General features: G+C 38.5%; 1 protein-coding gene across 12 annotated transcripts in view; it reads left to right on the top strand.

Annotated features, from left to right (window-relative positions):
• Window positions 1-185: 185 nt before the first annotated feature.
• Window positions 186-21,664, top strand: part of ubr4 (ubiquitin protein ligase E3 component n-recognin 4) — a 52,340-nt gene continuing 30,861 nt past the window's right edge. For 8 of the 12 annotated variants that reach the window (XM_085145396.1, XM_085145394.1, XM_085145395.1 and 5 more), the window contains exons 1-33: window positions 186-340; window positions 2,748-2,845; window positions 2,977-3,080; window positions 3,245-3,374; window positions 3,614-3,759; window positions 3,936-4,035; window positions 4,544-4,685; window positions 4,810-4,934; window positions 5,052-5,176; window positions 5,294-5,353; window positions 5,491-5,681; window positions 5,805-5,904; window positions 6,423-6,560; window positions 6,864-6,981; window positions 7,807-7,848; window positions 13,739-13,926; window positions 14,040-14,196; window positions 14,361-14,446; window positions 14,583-14,752; window positions 15,032-15,311; window positions 15,602-15,734; window positions 15,830-15,909; window positions 17,108-17,236; window positions 17,807-17,989; window positions 18,212-18,334; window positions 18,430-18,659; window positions 19,367-19,485; window positions 19,589-19,686; window positions 19,893-20,050; window positions 20,156-20,362; window positions 20,526-20,627; window positions 20,707-20,807; window positions 20,934-21,321. In XM_085145396.1, the coding sequence (XP_085001522.1) occupies window positions 216-340; window positions 2,748-2,845; window positions 2,977-3,080; window positions 3,245-3,374; window positions 3,614-3,759; window positions 3,936-4,035; window positions 4,544-4,685; window positions 4,810-4,934; window positions 5,052-5,176; window positions 5,294-5,353; window positions 5,491-5,681; window positions 5,805-5,904; window positions 6,423-6,560; window positions 6,864-6,981; window positions 7,807-7,848; window positions 13,739-13,926; window positions 14,040-14,196; window positions 14,361-14,446; window positions 14,583-14,752; window positions 15,032-15,311; window positions 15,602-15,734; window positions 15,830-15,909; window positions 17,108-17,236; window positions 17,807-17,989; window positions 18,212-18,334; window positions 18,430-18,659; window positions 19,367-19,485; window positions 19,589-19,686; window positions 19,893-20,050; window positions 20,156-20,362; window positions 20,526-20,627; window positions 20,707-20,807; window positions 20,934-21,321 (4,676 nt within the window). In that variant the 5' untranslated portion in view covers window positions 186-215. The remainder of the gene's footprint in view (window positions 341-2,747; window positions 2,846-2,976; window positions 3,081-3,244; window positions 3,375-3,613; window positions 3,760-3,935; window positions 4,036-4,543; window positions 4,686-4,809; window positions 4,935-5,051; window positions 5,177-5,293; window positions 5,354-5,490; window positions 5,682-5,804; window positions 5,905-6,422; window positions 6,561-6,863; window positions 6,982-7,806; window positions 7,849-13,738; window positions 13,927-14,039; window positions 14,197-14,360; window positions 14,447-14,582; window positions 14,753-15,031; window positions 15,312-15,601; window positions 15,735-15,829; window positions 15,910-17,107; window positions 17,237-17,806; window positions 17,990-18,211; window positions 18,335-18,429; window positions 18,660-19,366; window positions 19,486-19,588; window positions 19,687-19,892; window positions 20,051-20,155; window positions 20,363-20,525; window positions 20,628-20,706; window positions 20,808-20,933; window positions 21,322-21,664) is intronic. The other 4 variants (XM_085145399.1, XM_085145397.1, XM_085145393.1 and 1 more) reach the window with 2 other exon arrangements.

Below are 21,664 nucleotides of genomic sequence, written 5' to 3'. Positions count from 1 at the left end.
CAAATGAATGGAGGGAAAAACATCGCTTTATTCGTTCCTGTAAAATGGGAACTATATTATTATACATAATTTAAAATGGGTTTAAACCAGTAAACCAGTAAACATTTCGAGTGAAATGTTGGCAGGGCTGGTATCAGAGTGAGAGCGCCCCCAAGATTTACTTACACCACAGTTTCTTCTTCCAGTAGCTAGTTTTTTTCTGTTAGGATTTCAAGATGGCGTCGAGCGGAGGAGATGGGGAACACGAATGGACAGCGGCAGTTCGGCCGCTTTTATCAGCTTCGTACACTGCTTTTGAGACGAAGGAGCTACCTCAGCTTATTGGGTCTATAATCAACAGGTAACCGGTTAATTGTCAATAAATTGCAGGTTCATATTTGCTTGAATACTGCCTGTGTCCACCTAGGCGTAGGCTAGCTGGCTAAATTGCTAACCCTAGCTTGGTTAGTATAGTTGGATGGGAAACGATACCCATTTTGCTAACGTTAGCGGCTAGCAAGCTATTTAAGCTTAACTTGCACTGGCATGGAGTCAGCTCCAGACGTTAGCTGATATGCTAATGACAGCTAACTTACTCAAAATGCTATTTAGCGTTTCCTTTCTGCTGACTACAGAGTTTGAAACAACGCACGTCTTATGACTGATGGACATTTATCTTTAACGTAATGTCAGCGCTGTGCAAACGTTAAACGGTGTCGCAGTGTAAGCTTTAACAAAATTGCTTCATCATTAGCTAGCTAACGCAAACATTAGCCGGCAGGCTAACTCGGGGGGGCCTTCCAATTGGACTGGCTAACCCTCAAACGCCCCAGCCAGAGTAATATTTGACTACGTCAGCTGACTTAATTGGGCTAAATTCAGCAACACTTGCATTATGAGGCGTAATCTGGGCATGTCATTAGCCAAATCACGTATTATATGGGTGGCAAAAATAGCCAGTCTGCCTAACGTCATCTGCTTGTGGTTAGGCTGGAAGTAGGCGGGGGACCTTATCTCTCCACTCATTTTTGATCAGGTGATGGTGGGTTACCGTCAACTTGTTGTTAGTAAAATTGTTACTTAGGGTTATTGCTTCTAAGACTTGTACTTTAGGTAATGCTGAATGGTTCTGCTTAACCACAAAGATGCTGGTGCAGAATGAACTTGTTATCTCGTTACAACATTCCCACCTATTAATGTTGTCATAAAAGTAGGAATATGTGATATTAGTGCTTTACAAGTATTGTTGAATGATTTATTTGATTCCGTAGTTTTCCCTTGATTCTCTGTTTGTGGCGTAACATAAGCTAGTACACTGAAATAAAAAGCTTCCTAGTATGTCTGTTGGTTTCGTTTTCCAGTGCAACAGGCTGTATGCAAACATAACTGTTACGAGCATTGAAAGTAGTGTTGTGTAGTTGAATTATCCTATTGTGCAGTTTACTATAATAAAAATAAAATAAGACTCCATTATCTATGTAAGTATTGGATAAAATGTTTCTTTCTTTCAGTTATGTAATTGTAACAAGCCTGCTTATTAGAGGCCCCAGGTGCTTATGTAAAAGTACTTAAAAAATTCCAACCACACCAAAAGCCAGTTCCAATACCAACAGCATAAACACACCTTGTTTCCTTACATCTCAAGTCTTAAAGAAGTATTTCATTCTGTGAAGACAACATTGAAGTAGGCTTGAATTGCTAAAGCTTAAATGGCATACCACAAGTTTGACCACACTGAGTTTGGTAAAGCTGGGTGATAGGTTTATAAATTTTGTTCTCTCTCACTGTAGCCACACTCTAGCACAGATACCAGAATGGCCATGCTATTGCAACTTGTCTATTAGCAATAGCATTCATTTGATTATTTTAATGTTTTTTTGTGAAGGTTCAATTAATTGTTGATAATATTGACTATTTGTTGCATATATATTGCAATTGATTGTGGTTTGATATATGAAATTTCTTTTTTAATTTTTTTTTTAACTGAGACAAACTAATGCTCCTGGGAGATGTACCAGAAATGTTAATTAGTTAAGTCACTGAGGTGGTGTATACTGAAGAACAGTAATTATTTTGATGCTAACTTTTAACCAGATTATAAACCATTTAATAACCATTAAACCATTTTATTCTTTTATTTTATTAAAGGGTTGTGTTGACAAAATGTGTAAGAAATATCAGACAGTTGCATGAAAACAAACATGAGTTTGCAGTGTACAGATGTAGATGGATGGATGATAATGAATTATAATTATAAGAAGTCTGTTTTAAAAAGTTGAATTAATTTTTAAGACTGAATTCTTGCACAAACACATTGGACAAACTGTAGGTAAGCAAGGTTTACATAATTGCAGTGCCTCAGAGGAATCAATTTCACAATTCACAATGTAATGTCACCATAGCAACAGATGGAGCTGATTCTGTCTATATTTTAAAAGTAAGGCTGCAGTCAGCAGCTATTTTCTTTATTGTTACTTGGACATTTAGTATGGCAGTTGATTTGATGTACATCATGAGAGGTTGCCATCTGTATAATGTGACACAGCAGAACATGAGATTGTCCCGTGAACACTTTAACTCCCATCTTTGCACCTCTTACTCTTATTTGCATAGAAGAATTAAGACACTAGTTGAGGAAAGGAGGAGGACTTGGATCAAATCCACTCTGTGTCACTGTCCTGTTTGTATTCTCTACCCCCTCCCCCCAAACAAACTAAAACAACCCACTATAAATGTTGTGTAAAAAGTCATATTTCCTTTGTTTGCAGTGAATCAGACATTCTTCACCACGACAAGCAGTATGAACCTTTCTACTCATCATTCGTGGCACTCTCAGCACATTACATCACCACAGTATGTGGACAAAGTATGTGTATTTCATTTTCTCCTAAGAGTAATAGACAAATTACTGCCACTCACTGACAATGAGCCAAAATCTTTCAGTGAAAACTGTTTTGTTGCTAGATGTTATTTTTGTTCTTTTCTTTGTTTCCCCAGTACCAAGAAATCAATTGCTGTCAGTTGCTGCAGCATGCAAAGTATTGATCGAATTCTCATTGCTGCGCTTGGAGAACCCTGATGAGGCATGTGCAGTTTCACAGGTAAGTGAGACAGTCAGCAGGGTGGGTGTAGTCAATTGTAATACATTAGTGTAGTCATTTCTAGTTATCACTGATTTGCATTTTCTGGTGGTTTTCTGCTTTCTATTTGTATAGAATTATGTATTGAAATAAAAAAAATTATGCTGCAATTTGTTTTTCTTTAGAAACACCTGATCCTTTTAATAAAGGGACTGTGCACTGGCTGCAGCAGACTAGATCGCACAGAAATCATTACTTTCACTGCTATGATGAAATCTGCCAAGTTGCCTCAAACCGTCAAGACACTTTCAGATGGTAAGACTCCATAAAGGACAAAACTGAAAAATGCTTCACTGTCCTGTTAGACAACATGAATAAGTTATTTGGAGAAAACTGGAATGATTTGGACATTTTTGGTCTATTAGTTTTCTATATACTATAATTATTCAATGAAGCTGTGAGTATTTATCAATGCCCGGGCTGTCCCAGAGGCCCTTTTGATTAACAGCCTTGACATGTGGTGAAACTCTTGTGCCATTTTTTTCATTTAATAGTGGAAGATCAGAAGGAGTTACCCAGTGCTGTGAACCCAGAGCTTCGACAAAAAGAAGTACAAATGAACTTCTTTAATCAGCTGACATCAGTTTTTAACCCTGACCTTACCACCATCTTGGCCTCTCCCTCAGCAGCACACATGCAGGCAAGTATTAATGACCCAGCTACTCTCTCGATTGCTATTAGCAGAAGTTACTCATTTTCTGCTTTTGTTCCCCTTTCCTTTTAAATTAATTTTGTTAGCTGCATTTAAAATAATATTCTGTCACTGTATTGTTGAAAATTATCTGTTGTAATCGTTGCATCTCTTGTTAATTACAGGCTGAAAGTGATTGCGATGAACAAAATACAGATCAAGCTGTTCAGACCAAAATGAAAAATGCCTTTGTGTCCCAGAATGTGTCAAGCTTACAGGAACTAGGTAAGTAGTTGTTCCAAGAGACTGGAGCTTTGACACTACTATATACAGGTCAGGGTGTAAAAGTTTTATCGCAGCTGTTGAAAGATGGGAGACTAAAAATCTTGTTGTTGTTTTTTTTTTTTTTTTAAATCTGTTTAGTAAATGTCACCATTAAGTCACACTATGATGAATATACTTGAGTAATTGATTTTCCATACAGGCGTGTATATATACATTGTGAGTGGCTGTAATCCAGAATTGAGTTTGTTCTGTTTCCCCACACATCCATGTGGAAAATTTACATTTTTTCCCCTATTGAGTCAAAATGTCAGATGGTCCCTTGTTTACTTTTCACTCTTGAAAGCATGCTGGAGCTCTAAATTATACGTAACCTTGTAAAAGCACTTTTTCCTTTACAAATTGCAATGAAAATTTAGTTTCTTTAGTAATCCTGCCATTAATTAATTTAAAATGAAACTTAATGAGTTATTATTTGATTAAATGTTTTGATTTAATGTAATTTTTCCAGGTGGGTCTGAGAAGTTGTTACGAGTGTGCCTCAACCTGCCCTACTTCCTACGCTACATCAACCGCTTCCAGGATGCTGTATCAGCCAACTCATTCTTTATCATGCCAGCCACAGTGGCTGATGCCACTGCTGTTCGCAATGGGTATTCTTTTTTTTTTTTTTTTTAAATCTACTGGGCTAATAAGAAATTGTGTTTAATTTTGGCATCTGGCCATTTCACCACTGGCCCCAACATTAAGTTGTTATCATGTACTTAAAATACATAGATTTCACTCACTGGTGATAGATGTGACCATGGCTTTGGACACACTTTCCTTGCCTGTACTGGAGCCCTTGACACCAGGACGACTACTGGATATGACTGTGCTGGCTCTAAGCTGTCTCTATGCTGGTAGGTGGTTACATTTTTGGTTAAAAGAAAACATACCAAGTGATTCAGGCTGCTATAACATTCAAAAACCAAACTAAGGGGAAAAAATACATCTACATTGCGTTTTTACTTGTTTAGGTGTAAGTGTGGCCACTTGCATGGCCATTCTGCAGGTGGGTAGTGGCTTGCAACTTCGCTCTGCCTCCACTGGTACCAAAGAAGAGGACTATGAAAATGATGCAGCCACAATTGTCCAGAAATGTGTAAGTATTATAACTAATCACTTTTAAAAAGTCTTTAATTACTGTCTTACTAACATGTATATTTTAACAAGATATATATAGATTTAAAAAGATGACATATATTTGTCTTCACAACAGCTGGAGATTTATGAAATGATTGGACAAGCCATCAGCAACTCTCGCAGAGCTGGAGGAGAGGTGAGTACCAATTTTGATTGATATATTGCGCAAATAGAAGAATAAATATATATTTATAATTGACAGTCCTAGACTGACAGTTATAAGTTAAGTATTATGACTGATATTTTTAAAATTCTCTCTTCTCTGTTCTGCAGCATTATCAGAACTTCCAACTGCTTGGAGCCTGGTGCCTCTTAAACAGCCTGTACCTGATTCTTAACCTGAGCCCGACAGCGTTGGCAGATAAAGGAAAAGAGAAGGATCCCCTGGCTGCTTTGCGTGTCCGTGATATTGCAAGTCGCACCAAGGATGGCGCAGGGTCACCTAAACTTGGTCCTGGCAAAGGGTATTTTTAAATCTTAATAAAGACAGTTTTAGTTCAGTAGGTATGCTTATGCATCAAAGGTCATTTGTGTGCATTAATGTTTTGCCTTTTTCTGTTTTGATCTTTTTTGTTTTCCCTCTCAAGACACCAAGGCTTTGGGGTTTTGTCTGTTATCCTGGCCAACCATGCAATCAAACTTTTGACTTCACTTTTCCAGGATCTGCAGGTTGAAGCTCTGCACAGAGTAAGTGAAGCAACAAAAAAACGTGGCTGCATTAAAACAAAACTGCCATTGTAGCCATACTGTACTTGCCACCGCAATCGCTGGTTTCAGATGTCACAATCTTTTGTAGGTTTAAACCCTCTACTGTAAAATTGAATTAAATACTAATGTAGCTAGTCACATTCAAGCCTTCATCTCTTGTTTGAGGAACCAAAAGATTTTTTTTTTTAAATTACTGTACCTCAGTTAAATCTTCATGGCTTCATATTTAGTATAAGTTCCTTGTTGTTTTACAAGATTGCATGTTTATTTAGAATTAGACGCACAGATTTGAAAGTTGTTTTTTTGTTTGTTTGTTTTTTGTTTGTTTGTTTGTTTGGTTGGTTTTTTTTTAGCATTTTCATTCTTTGTTACCCTTTCAGGGTAGGAAATTAATTCTATTAATAAAAAATTCAAAAGCATCCAAGTATGCTTCAGTAATTACTGAAAGTATTTTGTGTTCCTTAAAAGCCGTTTCCCCCCTTCTGCCAAATCTAAAGGGTTGGGCAAGTGATGGACCACCAGCTGAGCTCAACATCATGGCACAGAGCACTTCCAGCCAGAGGGTTCAAAGACTCATTGACTCTGTTCCCTTGACAAATCTGCTCTTCACACTTCTCTCCACCTCCTACAAAAAGGTGCTGTCAGTTGTATTTGTAATTTGCATTTGCAGTTATGCTGTTTTATTGATTTGAACATTAATTGTGATATTGTGATACAAAAGAAACAAGCAACAGATTTTGTCTGGTGCATTTTTATCTTTGTAGTTTATCCTTTTTTTCCCTTGCAAAATTAGTGGATGTCTAGATGATTATTTATTGAAACCAGCCATTTTCAAATGTAGGTATACTGCGGCTGACTTCTGGGGTTAATCCTGGAAACTTTCTGTGTCCCAACCAAACTTTTAAACTTTGACTTTGATTTCATTTATCTGCTGTTAGGCTTGTGTTCTCCAGCGCCAGAGAAAGGGCTCAGTCAGCAGTGATGCCAGTGCTTCTACAGATTCAAACACCTACTATGAGGATGATTTCAGCAGTACAGAGGAGGACAGCAGCCAGGGTATTTATTTTCTTTGGATTCAAACAATTGTTTGTTACATAAAGTATGCATTTACATAGCAGCTCAGTTATGCAAATAAAAAGACATACTGCTGTGTGCTGCAGACAGTTTTTTCTTAAATCCTGGGTTTAGGAATGCAGATGATACACTCAACAATTCAGACATTGTTATGCTACTCCTGGATTGATTAATAAAAAAGCAACAACTTAAAAAATACAGACATTCCACTGAAAAGCAGGGGATTACATTAGCATGACCATATGTACCTATATTGTAATTATGAAGCACTCTACTTTTGCAATTAATATATACAAAAATGCAATTTATTAAAATATATTGATAATTTAGGGTAAAACTTTCTTGCATTTATGGACAATTAAAACAAAGATGTTGTCATCTAGCTTTAAAGGTAAAGGGGAGACACATGAACTCACCATTTAAGGACTCAATTCAGTTTTAACGTAATGACCAAGAAGTGTTGTTTCATTCCTACAAGGTATGCTTCAGGTTTCTCTGCATCACAGTGTGGATTCAATTGGTGAAAGCAAAGTCACATATATTTTTACACATTTCCATTTGATCTCTGAGTTTCTGTCAGTGCTGAGCTGGATAAGATAACAAATGCAGTATTTTCAGTATTTGGGAAATTTTTTTAAATTGGTATAATCGAAGGAGTGAAACAAGTGTGCTGTCAGTGATTAAGTCAGTGAGGTAATGACAGCAGTGCGAAGGGTAAACTCATACATACGCTCACAGTGATGTGATTTTAAAAAATTTTGTCCATCACAATAATACCAGTGTAGTTGACAGTGTCTACTATTTCAGCAGAGAGAAGACAGGAGAAGACAAGTGCAGCTTGTGTCTCAGGTTAGCAGTTTTCTGTCCTCAGGTCAAAGACTTGGTGTCCGCTGTCCTAAATTCATTTTTGTTATTGTATGTCTCACAATTTAGACTCTGAGCCTTGATCCTAATGGCCTAGAAAATGATAAAGCCACAGATGAAGTCTTTGACAAAATACTCCCTGTTATCAGAGTTGCTCTGCCTTATAATTCATATGAACTAAATTAAACTTGTTTTATCAAAGAGGTTCATCTGTGGCTTGTTGTTTTAAAGAATAATACCAGTGGTGTTGATATGTGGGATATTATTTAAACTATTAACTACTGAAGCTTTCATTAAAACGAGTTAATTATCTGAATACTTACACTAACAGTTACTGTCATAAGTCATAAAACATTTCTCAGTGATTTATTTTAAGAGCTTTACCTCTATTACTTTATCATCCTTTTGTCTTCCAGTTTCTGCCTCTTTCCTTTTTCAACAGCGACTCCAAAGAAAGAAGTTTGTTATAAGATAGCTGCTAATAGTAATGCTTTAAAAGTATAACATTTATTGCTGGCCTAATGACTTTTCAGGTCGTGGTTGAAATTAAAATGAAAAAATTTTCAGTATGGTAGAAAATTATTTTTGAAATTGGCTGTGATACTACAAAATGATAAAATCCATTTCCCCCCCCACTCTTGAATCTATTTTAACACAAAAGAGGATAAAATTGTTAGAAAACTTTAAAAAAAAAAACAAGTGAAAAACTCTTGATGCAAAAATAATGAAGACCCACATCAAAGCAGTGGTATCATTCTTAAATACAATAAATTCAAGTTGTGCTTAATGAGCTTAAACACGCAATGCTACATCTTGCTGTCACCTGAAAAGTTAATTTTTATATGTTGCATGCAGATGTGAATATCAAATTATTGTGATATTCTTTTGAAACACTAAAGTTGTCTTGTTTTTGTATTTGAAAACTTTCAGTGTAGTTGAGTGATATCACCCTTTTAAAGAATATGAATGTTTTGTGCATGGTAAGTGCACAGAGCACAATGAATCAATGAAATTTGTGGCTATAAATTTAAAAACGTTATGGGGAAGGATCCAGAGCTAATATAGATGGTACACCCATGTAAACTAAACCAGGCAGTACCATCTCTCTAGATTGGTGCTATTAATTTGTCTCCTAGCTAGAGCTGGTTGGTGTCAGACACCTATTAGTGTTCACTGAAACCAGCCAGGTCAATGCTGCTCTGTTAGGATTTTTTTTTCTCCATATCTAAGCAGATGATTTTTACAAAGATGAATGCGTCTTATTCTATTCATGAACTAATTTTTTCCTCCAAGGCAGGGTCTAGGAGAGACTGGTCAAATTTGTAATTTGTTTTGTTAACTTAAATGCACATTCTCCAAAAAGTTGATTCTGTTCATCTGGACGTAGCGTTTTGTGGAAGAAACGTTTCGTCACTCATCCAAGTGACTTCTTCAGTCTCAGCTGACTGCAGGTTTCCCCAATCTTATAAACAGTACATTTGCATAATGACTGAAACCAGCCCACTGAAGGAACAATGGGCTGGGAGGTCATGTCCTTAATCATAATTATGCAAATTCTCATGACCATTGATCAACAACCACTGACCACAACCCACTGATCAAAGACCACTGATTAATGGCCATGAGTACCATTCACAGATAGTTGGGGAATGGCTGCAATCACAGCATTGTAAGATGGCGAAAGATGTACCCTTAGGCCTCCTCCTCGATTCAGAGATGGTCTTTCCCCTCCTTGACTCCACGCTCAAACCAGCGTTCCTCCCTGTCCAGTATGTGTACATCCTCATCATTGAAAGAGTGTCCACTGGCCTGTAGGTGTAAATAGACTACAGAGTCCTGGCCTGACGAGGTAGCTCTTCTGTGTTGTGCCATCCGCTTCGCCAGAGGTTGTTTGGTTTCCCCGATGTATAAATCCTGGCAATCCTCCTGGCACTTAACAGCGTACACTATGTTACTCTGTTTGTGTCGGGGGACCCGATCCTTGGGGTGGACCAGTTTTTGGCGCAGCGTGTTTTGGGGTTTGAAAGCCACAGAGACCTGGTGTTTAGAAAAAATGCGTCTCAACTGCTCCGATAGTCCTGACACATACGGGATCACTACAGGTTTTCGTTTGGGCAGCGGTTGTCCTTCTCTCCTGGATTGGCTGGAGCTTTCTTTAGGTGCCTTTCCAGCTTTGACAAACGTCCAGCTGGGATAACCACATTTACTCAGATGTGATGTTCTTCTGCCTCCCTGGCCGCTGTGTTTGTGGGGATGGTGTTCGCTCTGTGTTGTAGCGTCCTAATGACACCCAGTTTGTGCTCCAGTGGATGATGAGAGTCAAACTTTAAATACTGATCCGTGTGTGTGTGTAGGTTTACGGTAAAGTCAGCTTTTAGATGTCCCCCATTCCTGATGGAAATCTCACAGTCTAAGAAGGCTAACCTGCCACTTTTCATATCCTCCCTGGTGAATTTGATGTGTCGGTCCACCGAGTTAATGTGATCCGTGAAATGTGGTACGTCCTGAGATAGGGCTGCACGATTTTGCATAAAATGAGAATCACGATTTTTTTGGCTTAGAATTGAGATCACGATTCTCTCACGATTTTCTTTTCCAGTATAAATATTTATTGCACTTATTAACTGCACATCAACTTCGTAACAGTTGAGACTGAACATAAAAACAATAAATAAACATAAAAACAACAAATGTCTCACGTTTTGTGGTTGCGGCAAAACGTTGTACTGCTTGAAATTCTGTCTCCACCGTTGTTCGACACTGCGTGTATAGAGCAGGTAGTGCAACAATAGAAAAATAGTTGCGGGACGGCACTGTGTAGCGTTTGTCTAGGTAGTTGATCATTTTCCTAAATCCCTCGTTTTGCACAGTGTTGATGGGAGCCATATCTTTGGTCAGGTGATAAGTAATAGCCTCCGTAATTTCTTTGTGCCTGCGGGAGTTCGACGGGTATAGGGAAGCGCTGTATAAGGTTCCCGTTATTGATGTTTGGGTGGTTGACCGGGATGGATTTTCTCCTGTCACTTTCTTGTCATCCCTGATGTGCTCTCCGTTGTTTTTTCCCTGCCAATTTTAGCATCACACGGCACAGCTTCTGTATCACGTGGTATAAGGCTCCGCCCTTGTCATTTGTTGAGCAGGAAGAGTGAGCGCTTGTTTTCATGCAGATTACGTCCCGGATCAAATTGCGGTACAATCGTCATAGTCTTTTTTTTTTTTAATCGTTGTCATTTGGAAATGAGATCGCACATAAGTATGAATCGAGATCGCGATTTTCTAACGATTAATCGTGCAGACCTATCCTGAGATTTGATTTTCACCCAGGTGTCATCCACATATCTGAACCAATGGCTTGGTGGTGTTCCAGGGTAGGATAGCAAAGCCCTCTTTTCCACTTCTTCCATGTACAAATTGGCCACGATGGGTGAAACTGGGGAGCCCATGGCACACCCATGTTTCTGCCTGTAGAACTGACCCTTGTATGTGAAGTAGGTGGAATGAAGACACAGTTCCAAAAGCAAACACACTTGGTCGATGCTGAGAGTGGTCCTGTTGCTGAGGTTGGTGTCATCCTGTAATCTCTTATGGACTACCTCCAACGCTTCCGTGACTGGGATGCAAGTGAAGAGAGATGTAACGTCGTATGAGACCATGGTTTCATCTGCCTCCATAATGACATCTCTCACCTTCTCAACAAAATCCAGGGTGTTCTGGATGTGGTGTTCAGAGCTGCCCACCAGCGGGTTGAGGATCGAAGCCAGAAACTTGGAGATATTATAGGTGACTGAGTTGATCGTGCAGACAATCGGTCTTAAAGGTGCACCCTGTTTATGTATTCTGAAGAAGTCACTTGGATGAGTGACGAAACGTTTCTCCCACAAAACGCTACGTCCAGATGAACAGTATCAACTTTTTGGAGATTTACTTCCCTGGATGATTGAGAATTCATCAAGACGTTAAACGCACATTGACAAAGTGGAATGAAAACCCAGTGGGGACTATTAGGAGCAATGCCATGCCTATTCTGAACCTGAGTGGAACCTTGTGACATCTGTTAGTTGTGGTTTGTCCTTGACAAGCATGCTGTATCAATAAATAAGAGCCACGAACTTGACAGCAGTGCACTTAAAAAAAGATTGATTGCATTTGTCATCAACAGATCACATCTGTTTACATATCCTACAAGGAATAACATAGCTGTCACCTGAGTTAAATCAGATGGCGAGTAAGGAAGCCATAGAGACTCTAACTTTCTTTGTGGTTAAGCTGAAAGCGTTGGACTGAAACTATTATCAATAGGTCTTAAAAACCTGCTTTCAAAGAAATTACTCCTGTATCGTACTGCAGGCTGAGCACACAGAATCAAAATGCCTGTGAAACAATTTTTCAGTGTAGAAAATGTCATGGCTCAGCCGGTGAGGGAAGTGGTTGAGCTTGAGTTGGCGCCCTATTAGAAACACAAGATTTAAATGAGTTTTTCCCCCTCATATTTAAATTCAATGTTTGTTATAAGTGTGCTTTTTTTTTTCTAAATTCTTACTGTGAATTTTTATTTGGTAGAATATGAATTTTTCAAGCTATCACTGTAAATTAATGTACAGTATTATGTAGTTCTAGGCTGTGTGACAGTCAGTCTTATATTTTTGCACCAAAACATTTAAAGAGAAGTGTGCACATTTTATAGTTTATCATATTTTTGACCAACTGACATGTTGATTGTAGCAGTGTTTTCTGCAGAAGATGTAATAATGCATCCTCACGCTCTGTTCAGCACATTCAGATTTTAAGCAATCTGAGAATAACGTGTGCTTTATGTTCAGCTAATTCTAGCATTGTTTCTTATTTTTCCTAGAAACACACAAGAATGTATAAAATGTAAAAATTCTAATGCAGCACAACTTGGAGCTCATAATAATATAAGTTCATTTAAAGGAATGATTGTGGCTTTCCTCTCCACCATCTATGGTAGCTTACAAACTGCAGCATGTCTTTTGTTACTAGCAGATTTACTTCCACTTTGGATCGCACTTGTCTTATACAAAGATACAAATATAAATCAATACAAATTAATATGTTCATGTATTCTCAGTGACAGCAATGAAAAGTGCATGTCTTTGAAGATAAATTGTGTAACATCCTAATGTAGATATTCATCAAGAGGAAATTGGTTATTGTTTGCTTCTTACTGCAGTCTTTGGATCCTGTTCACCACCTTCACTGTGTTGTACACTCACTGGCCACTTTATTAGTTACGTCTTGCTAGTAATAAGTTGAAAATTTCCTCATTGTTTGTGACATGGAAACAGCAACTTGCTAAAAATTTTAGTCCATATTGACATGGCATCATATAATTCCACATAACTTTTTCATGCCTGGCTACACATGTTTTACTGCTTCTTTGCAGGGTAGTAATTTTTTGTTTGTTTGTTTTTAAAGCAACTGGCAAACAACATGACATTGTTGTCAGGCAGCATATTTTTAAGATCATGACAATTCCAAGTACACAGGGGCTCATAGTGTGGCTAAAAGAAGACCATTATACCACCACAAAAGGACCAAATGGTCAATAAATACACTGCGAGCACACTAGCAAATTGGCCACGGGGAGAGGATGGTGTTAGTCAAGTTAACCTAAAGCAGTCAACCTCGGGGTAATACTGAAATGCGTTTTAAGTTCTACCGTGTGAGCGGTTGAAGTTTGTTTAAACAAATGGTAACTGATGGCCAGTGTCCAGTGAGTGTAGTTGCCATGAACTATTGTGAAGCTTTGTTTTCCCTTTATTGGTGACACCACTGCTACATCACAAATACTTTCATGAATGTGTGAGCATTTTACCTCAAGATGTTTATGTAAATAATTAACTATTCTTTACAGATGATGACAGTGAACCTATCCTGGGTCTTTGGTTTGAAGAGACAATTTCACCAAGCAAGGACAAAGTGGCTCCTCCACCCCCTCCCCCTCCACCACCTTTGGAGACTTCTCCCAGACTGAAGAGCCCCAGCAAGCAAAATCCAAGCGAGAACGGCAACATTTTAGCTGGCCGTAAAGATCCCGAACTGGTGAAGACAACATATAGATTGTTGCTGTTACAATGCATACAATACTACTTCTTTTTTTTTCTTTTTTAATAGGGCTTATGACATTGTATCATCTCAAATCTTTGTTTCTGCAGTTCCTCAGCTTAGCATCCAGTATTCTGAATTTCATCACCACCTCGATGCTAAAATCCAGGAACAACTTTATCCGTAACTACCTGAGTGTGTCTCTCACAGAACAACACATGGCTACGCTTGCCAGTATCATCAAAGATGTGGACAAAGATATCAAAGGTATGCTTAACAAAAAAAAAAACCCAAAACAAAAAAAATTGCAGTTATTCAAATATAAGAATGTTTACCTAAATTCATAATAATTTGCTTTGCAGCCCTGCAGACTTGAGTATTTTGACAACAGTGAACATCTATAGTTATGCATTGTTTCTTTTACCCCACAGGGTCTTCAGATGAAGTCTTTTCTTTAGCACTGTATCACTTCAACCACACCCTAGTGACCTCAGATCTTCCCTCCCCAGCATTGCAGGTAAGAGGTTTTGCTTTGCTTTCGTTTCTTTGCCACTATATGGAAAAAATCTTTTAACAACTACTTTCTACAACAAACTTAAAATTTATTTTTTTATTATCTCAATTCTCATATTGTTTCTCTTAACTATTTGCAGAGCACCCTTCTACAGCAATTAGGTGTTGCACCCTTTTCGGAGGGTCCATGGCCTCTGTACATTCACCCTCAATCATTATCAGTGCTCTCCAGACTTCTCCTCATATGGCAGCACAAAGCTACTGTGCAGGGAGAACCGGATGTTCCTGAGTGTATGAAAGTTTGGGAAAGGTAGAAAAATTCAGTTTTTCTTATCTGAATATTTATTATTATGATCAAATTGGTTAAATGCCTTGACGCCGCAATTAAACTTAATTAGTATGGTTGTTGACATTTATGAAAAAAATGGTGGTGGCTTGATGGGGGGGACTTTTATAAATATCCAATATTGTAGTCAATAACAATGGAATTATTGTTTGCAAAAACATCAGAGTTGTAGTCTAGCTTAGTCTTCCATACATTTCTCTTTAATCTGGATTTTTTTCCTTTTTGCTGCCTGTACTTTCTCAGATTTTTGGGAACCTTAAAGCAACATGCCATCCAGGGTTCTATTCATGGCGAAGATGACCTTAATGTGGAACACCTCCAGCTGCTGCTGCTCCTTTTCCACAATCTGTCAGAGCGTGGTCGTCGATCAGTCCTCACCTTAGTCACACAGGCCATCACAGAGGTGGCACAGAGCAGAGACTCCCAGCTGAAAGCTGTGCCCCTCAATTTGGCCCGCCTGTTGCTGGTTTTTGACTACCTGCTGCGCCACTACTCCAAGGCTCCTTTATACCTTTTTGAACAGGTTAATGCTTTCTTTCAAATTGTTATTTATATGGTAAATTGAACAATGAAGCTTTTTCTTTTTTCTTTTCTTTGTTACTTGATTTCCATTCATTAGGTAAAATGTCGGCCTGCAAGTGCATTAATTTGGGTTCAGAGTAACATAAAGATGTCGTTATGATTGTAATATAAGGCTAGTTTAGTATAAAACATACCAAGTCCTATACCTAGTAAATTTTTGCTAAACATTCTAATAATACAGTATTGTGTTTGGGACTCGATAACAGTGTTTACTCTGTGTGCTATAAATAGGTGCAGTACAACCTTCTTACCGCACCATCTACTGGGGCAAGTTCTGTTCAGGAAGGTGGAAAACGCAGCAACGTCCCACTTTACTATGGATTCAAAGAGGTGGAGGAGAACTGGGCTAAACACTGTTCGACAGGTAAACCCAAATAATTTTTTAAACTAAATTTTAGTTTAATCTGTTTGTAGTATATGAAAATTGAATTTTATCTTTGATTAAATGCAATCTTTTAGATTCGAATGTCCAGCCCAAGTTCTACTGCGTTCTGTCTCCTGAAGTGTCTGAAGATGATATCAGCAGACTAGATAGCAAGGTGAAGCATGGAATCTGTTTTATGTGGTCTTAAATTAATTTTTGACAATACAGTTTAAATGTGTCTTAAAACATGCTTTTTATTTTATTTTTTTGTATGTAAATACTAGGGGTGCAACAGTACTCGTATCGGTATTGAACCGTTCGGTACAGTGCTTTTGGTTCAGTACGCATATGTATCGAACAATACAAATTTTTTTATTTATTTTATCAACTTTTCTTCTGACGATGCTGTCTGTGTTGAGAACTCAGTGAATCTGCGTTCGACTACTCCGCCTAGGCTGCACTGTCGAGCGCAGATCCACTGAGCGCAGCGCAAGCTAGCAAGACAGAAGTTAAGCTCGTTGCAACATGGCAACTGCCTCAACGCTAGCCGAAATTGAACCTCCCCCACCCTCATTCAGATCTGGCGTTTAGAACTATTTTGGTTTTCATGTGAAGTATGACCCTGATGGTAAGCGCGTCATGGACAAAAGTCAAACAGTATGTCGGATGTGCCACGCAATGCTCAATTACATTGGTGGGAACTAGTGCATTAGCGCAGTCGTTAACGTGTTGACGCTGTCCAGCCCCACACACAGGGCGATCCGCGGTAACTCATTAACGGAGATTTGCCGCGTTATGGCGTTAATGTCATTTTAACGAGATTAACGCTCACAGCACTAATGGGAACACAATGAATTTGACTGCACATTTGCGCCGACATCATCCTAGTGCAAAGACAAGTGGAAGCAGACAAAAACAACAAGCACGCATTTAGACAGCCGTTAGCACATGATTCTCCTTATGGGGACCTGATATGTTTAATATGCTGCTGAGAATATAGCCCAGAAGAAGCGTATAGTATAGCTTTTATTTTGGAAAGAGCCATTTCTCTGTAATAAACTCTCTTTTGCAAAGATGAGTGATTTCTCAATCAGATAGATTTATTTTTTTAATTATTTTGTTGTTTTGGCAACATTACATTTAAAAACTGTACTTTTGAGTTAAAATATATATTTATAATTTTAATAAATGACAAATTAAAAAATTTTTGTATCAAAAAAATGTCGAACCGTGACACCAAAGTATCGAACCGAACCGTGATTTTTGTGTATCGTTGCACCCCTAGTAAATACCAGTATTTCTGTTTTTATCACAATATTTTATCACAATATTAAAATTATTGCCATGCCTAACCGTTAAACATGTCCTCATAGGTCTTTCCAAAGCTTTTTAATGGAGCAGTGAAATATGATGAGCTGTATGTATGGCTCATCTCACTCCTGGCTGCAGGCTCTCAGTTTGACACAGCAAGAAGACAAGAGAACAAGTCCATCACTCCTATGGTGAGAGCACCAAATGAAGAAATATAACAGCTGAAATAAGCCCACTGAGTATATGGCTTTAGTGGTTTATCTAAAAGGCATTAAACACCCACGTGCTGCAGGGCTTGTGTTTTGGTGCGTCTTTCTGGTTAACTTAGAAATTGATCTGCAAACAGAAACGTGATACAAAAACCCTTTCTATAATGATGCAGTCCTTTTTCTAATTGTTCACTGCTACTGTTGACTTCAGTGACTGGTTTAGTTGGTTCAGGTGATAGAGAAAATGCATATTACATTTTTGAAAATAGACCAATAAGAATAAAACAAAATAAACAAGAATAAGCCACATTGGAAATGTTTATCTGCAATTCTAGAGACAAATAAAATGATAAACACATGCTAACAATATTGGCCAAAAACAAAGTGAATATCATCACTGCAGTAAGGCAGGACCTATAATAAATGTTATTCTAAACTGCTATATTGTTATGTAAGTAATTTGAAGAGCTGTGCTTCAATTTCTGAAACATTAGAGACCTGTATACATAATGATACTAGCTTAATGACAGCAAACTGTTGGGCCCCATACAGGAGGCCTGCTCCCTTCAGTACTACTTCCTGATACTGTGGAGGATCCTTGGTGTTTTACCACCTTCCAAAGGCTTCATGGAGCAGCTAAAGACTGGCTGCAGTGACCCCAGTGAGAGCGACATCCTACACACACTGCGATGGTCATCACGTCTCCGCGTAGCTACGTATGTAAACTGGATCAAGGTCAGTTGATGCTTGAAAGTCCTACAAATGTATTATCAGTGTGATGGGTTTGTTGTTCTTGGTCAAACCTTAGAATAATGTACTTGATTAATTCATGGGGGGGGGGGGGGGGGGGGGGGGGTTGTCTGGAAATTGTTTGCTTTTTCAGAAAAATTAATATTTTGTATTATTTCTGCAATTTCAAGTCTTTGATGGGTGTTTTTTGTGTGTCATCACTCACAGGAACACTTGGTAAAGCAAGGAATGAAAACAGACCAAGCTGCTTCTCTGGTTGAAGTGACCGCTGCTAAATGCAGCACTGTGAAATACGATGTGGAGCTAGCAGAAGAGTACATTGCCAGACAGGTAATGGTTAGGACAGATACATTAGTAACTTGTGTTGGTGGTGTTCAGAGTTTTGAAATCAATTGACACCTCCTGACAACTTTATTTTGTTGCAGATTTCCACATTCTCAAGTGTAGACCCACATGTCATCCTACCACTTCATCAGTTGCCCTCTCTACAAGCCATCTATACGCTGGATGCAGTCATCTCAAAAATTCAGGTTTCTTTAGATGAGCATTTGTCCAAGGTTGCCATTGAGGCTGACACCCACAAATCCTCTGAGATCGCAAAAAATCTGCTGCCTGCCACACTACAGCTCACTGACATTTACTCAGCTTTCACAAGGTGAGAGGGTAATGTTGTTATAAGCTCTTGTTAAATCTAGTAGACTGGAATACAATAATATGATTGAAATGCTTGATAGATCACATGATCATGTGGCCAATCACATGGCCAGTTCTTTGGTTACAGATATGCTCAAAATATTGACAAAATCCAGAGGCCATAGCTTTGGTGACTTAAGTTACATTTAAATTATTACTATTATCATTATTATTATTATTTTAATTACACCATATTTGTCAAAGCCAACATTTTGCAAAGCACATCTACTACATGCACACTACATAATTCTAGTATCCATATATCTGTTACTTTATATCTTTTACAGTTTATCAGTATTCTAACACCACTGGCATGTGGATATTTAAATGTTGAATTTATTTTGAATTCACTGTAATTGCTAATGTAAGCTGTTTTTTAAGTGTAGTTTTAGTGAAAGCTTTAGTAAAAAAAAAACAAAACCCCTCCGTTACCTTCAGAATGCATGCGTGCTTCAATTTAAGGAATACAACTTAAGGAACCTTAAATATTCCTTCTTTAATTTATATATCATAACATGTTTTTAAATATTTCTAAATCCTTTGATAGTTAATTATTTGTTTAGATTTGGAATGTAGCCCACTTCGTGTCTAAGAAAGAAGACTTGTGGATGATGTTCTTTATGACAACTCATCCTGATCTAATCATTAAACGAAACTTGTCTTGAACAGATCTTACCTATTAATGAACATCCCAGAGGAAGGGGAGAACAAACTGACCGATGCCAAGCTCCAAGGTTATGCTGCAGTTCTGGCCATAGGTTCCACCCGATGCAAGGCCAACATACTTGGTATCCAAATGAAATACTGAAAAATAATATTTTACAATGCAGTGAATATGATTACTTTAATAGCTTTTATGCAGTGGTCTAACAAGACTTTAAATTTCTACAGGTCATAATATTATGCAGAACTTGCCAACAGCTGTGCAGACAGTTTGTGAATCTTGGAATGGTGTCCACACCACTGAATTTCCCAACATTGGCTCATGGGTATGTGATTAAAGTTGGAAATTATTAAAACATTTGTTACACATGGCATAATTTAAAAAAACATTGAAGACTTGGCTTTTGCCTGTATTTTCCCACCCTACATGGCATTTCAGTTATTTAGAAAAAAAATCTCTCTCTATATATATATATATGCATGTGTGTATATGGACACACCATAAATAATAAAACTGGTGGTATCTTCTCAGCGCAATGCATTTGCAAACGATACCATTCCATCAGAGAGCTACATCAGTGCCATCCAAGCAGCTCACCTGGGCACACTGAGTTGTCAGTCCTTGCCTCTGGCCTCTTCTCTTAAACACATCCTTCTCTCACTGGTTCGCCTGATTGGAGACCTCATTGTGTAAGTTAAAAAACGTCTACTGATAAACTCTTTTGCATGCATAGATTTTACTCACAAAAAACCTGTTATTGTCTTGTGAATAATGCTGCATTATTGTCTCTTCAGTACTGAGGAGCTGAACCCCTCACAGGTTGTGAGCACCCTGCTGCCTCTGCTCTTGGAGAGCAGCACGGAGAGTGTAGCTGAGATCAGCACTACTTCACTGGAGCGCATCCTTGGCCCATCAGAGTCTGAGGCCTTTCTAGCCCGCATTTACGAGCGTTTGGTGACCGGATGTTACAACATTATTGCCAATCACTCAGATCCCAACAGGTATTTTTAATATGTATCAGATTTCATTAACCTTTAATGAACCATGTTAAATATTAAAATTCAATCAAAACATTACTTTTTATGCTTCTTTTTTTTTGTTTGTTTTGTGGGCTGCTCTTCAACATTTATATATCCCATTATTTTTTTTATTTATATTTCTTAGTGGTTTGGATGAGTCCATCCTTGAGGAATGCCTTCAGTACCTTGAAAAACAACTTGAAAGCAGTCAGGTCCGAAAGGCAATGGAAGAATTCTTTTCATTCAGGTATTGTCTCTGCTGATAACACAATCTGGCTTCTCATTCATTCAGTCACCTCACATATTTTGGGTTTCTTCTTTTTCAGTGGTGAGCTTGTCCAAATTATGATGGCAACGGCCAATGAAAACCTGTCTCCAAAGTTCTGTAACAGAGTGCTGAAATTCTTCACCAAGCTTTTCCAGCTCAGTAAGTCTGTAATAATTTTAAAACTATACTGTCCAAGTTTGGTTATATTCACACTTTTCAAGGCAGAGCTCTTTGAGCTAAAGCTGGAGTAGATCCCTCTAAGTTTCATCATGCATTTTTCTCCAGCGGAGAAGAACCCAAACCCAAGCCTGTTAGGCCTGTGTGGCTCTTTGGCCCAGCTGGCCTGTGTGGAGCCCTCTCGTCTGCAGTCCTGGCTGACACGTATGACTGCTACCCCACCAAAGGACTCAGAACAACTGGAAATTGTGCAAGAAAACAGACAGCTTCTGCAGCTGCTAACCACTCATATTGTGCGTGACAATAGCCAGGTGGGCGAAGGAGTGTGCACTGTACTCCTCAGCACACTTATTCCCATGGCAACAGACATGCTGGCCAATGGTGATGGAACAGGTTTTCCTGAGCTCATGGTCATCATGGCCACGCTTGCCAGTGCGGGACAGGGTGCAGGCCACCTCCAGCTGCACAGGGCAGCTATAGACTGGCTGACTAGATGGTAAGAAATGAATTTTACAGGCATGGAGATCTAAGTTTCAGTCGCATCACTAAAGAAATCTAAAGTGTGGAATTATATAGTTGCTACAGCCAAACTCGCTAGGAAAAATTGCTTGGTTTAAGCTCAATTTATACTTCTGCTATGAATCTATCCAGCAGCTATGACAGCAGCTACACCCTAGGCTGTGGCCTTATGTACACATCTCCAGATGTCTGATTGGTTTTCCTGCTGATTGCAATGTCATCTTCTTTTTGCAACTGTATTTTTTTTAAATTATTTAACCTCAAATCTGATCTTGTTCAATTTCCATTGGTAGGACTATTCAAATAAATTTAGCCCAGTA

The sequence above is a fragment of the Neolamprologus multifasciatus genome, chromosome 20 (assembly GCF_963576455.1).
Source record: "Neolamprologus multifasciatus chromosome 20, fNeoMul1.2, whole genome shotgun sequence".
Classification (NCBI taxonomy): Eukaryota; Metazoa; Chordata; class Actinopteri; order Cichliformes; family Cichlidae; genus Neolamprologus; species Neolamprologus multifasciatus.
This window is presented reverse-complemented; position numbering and strand designations above follow the sequence as displayed.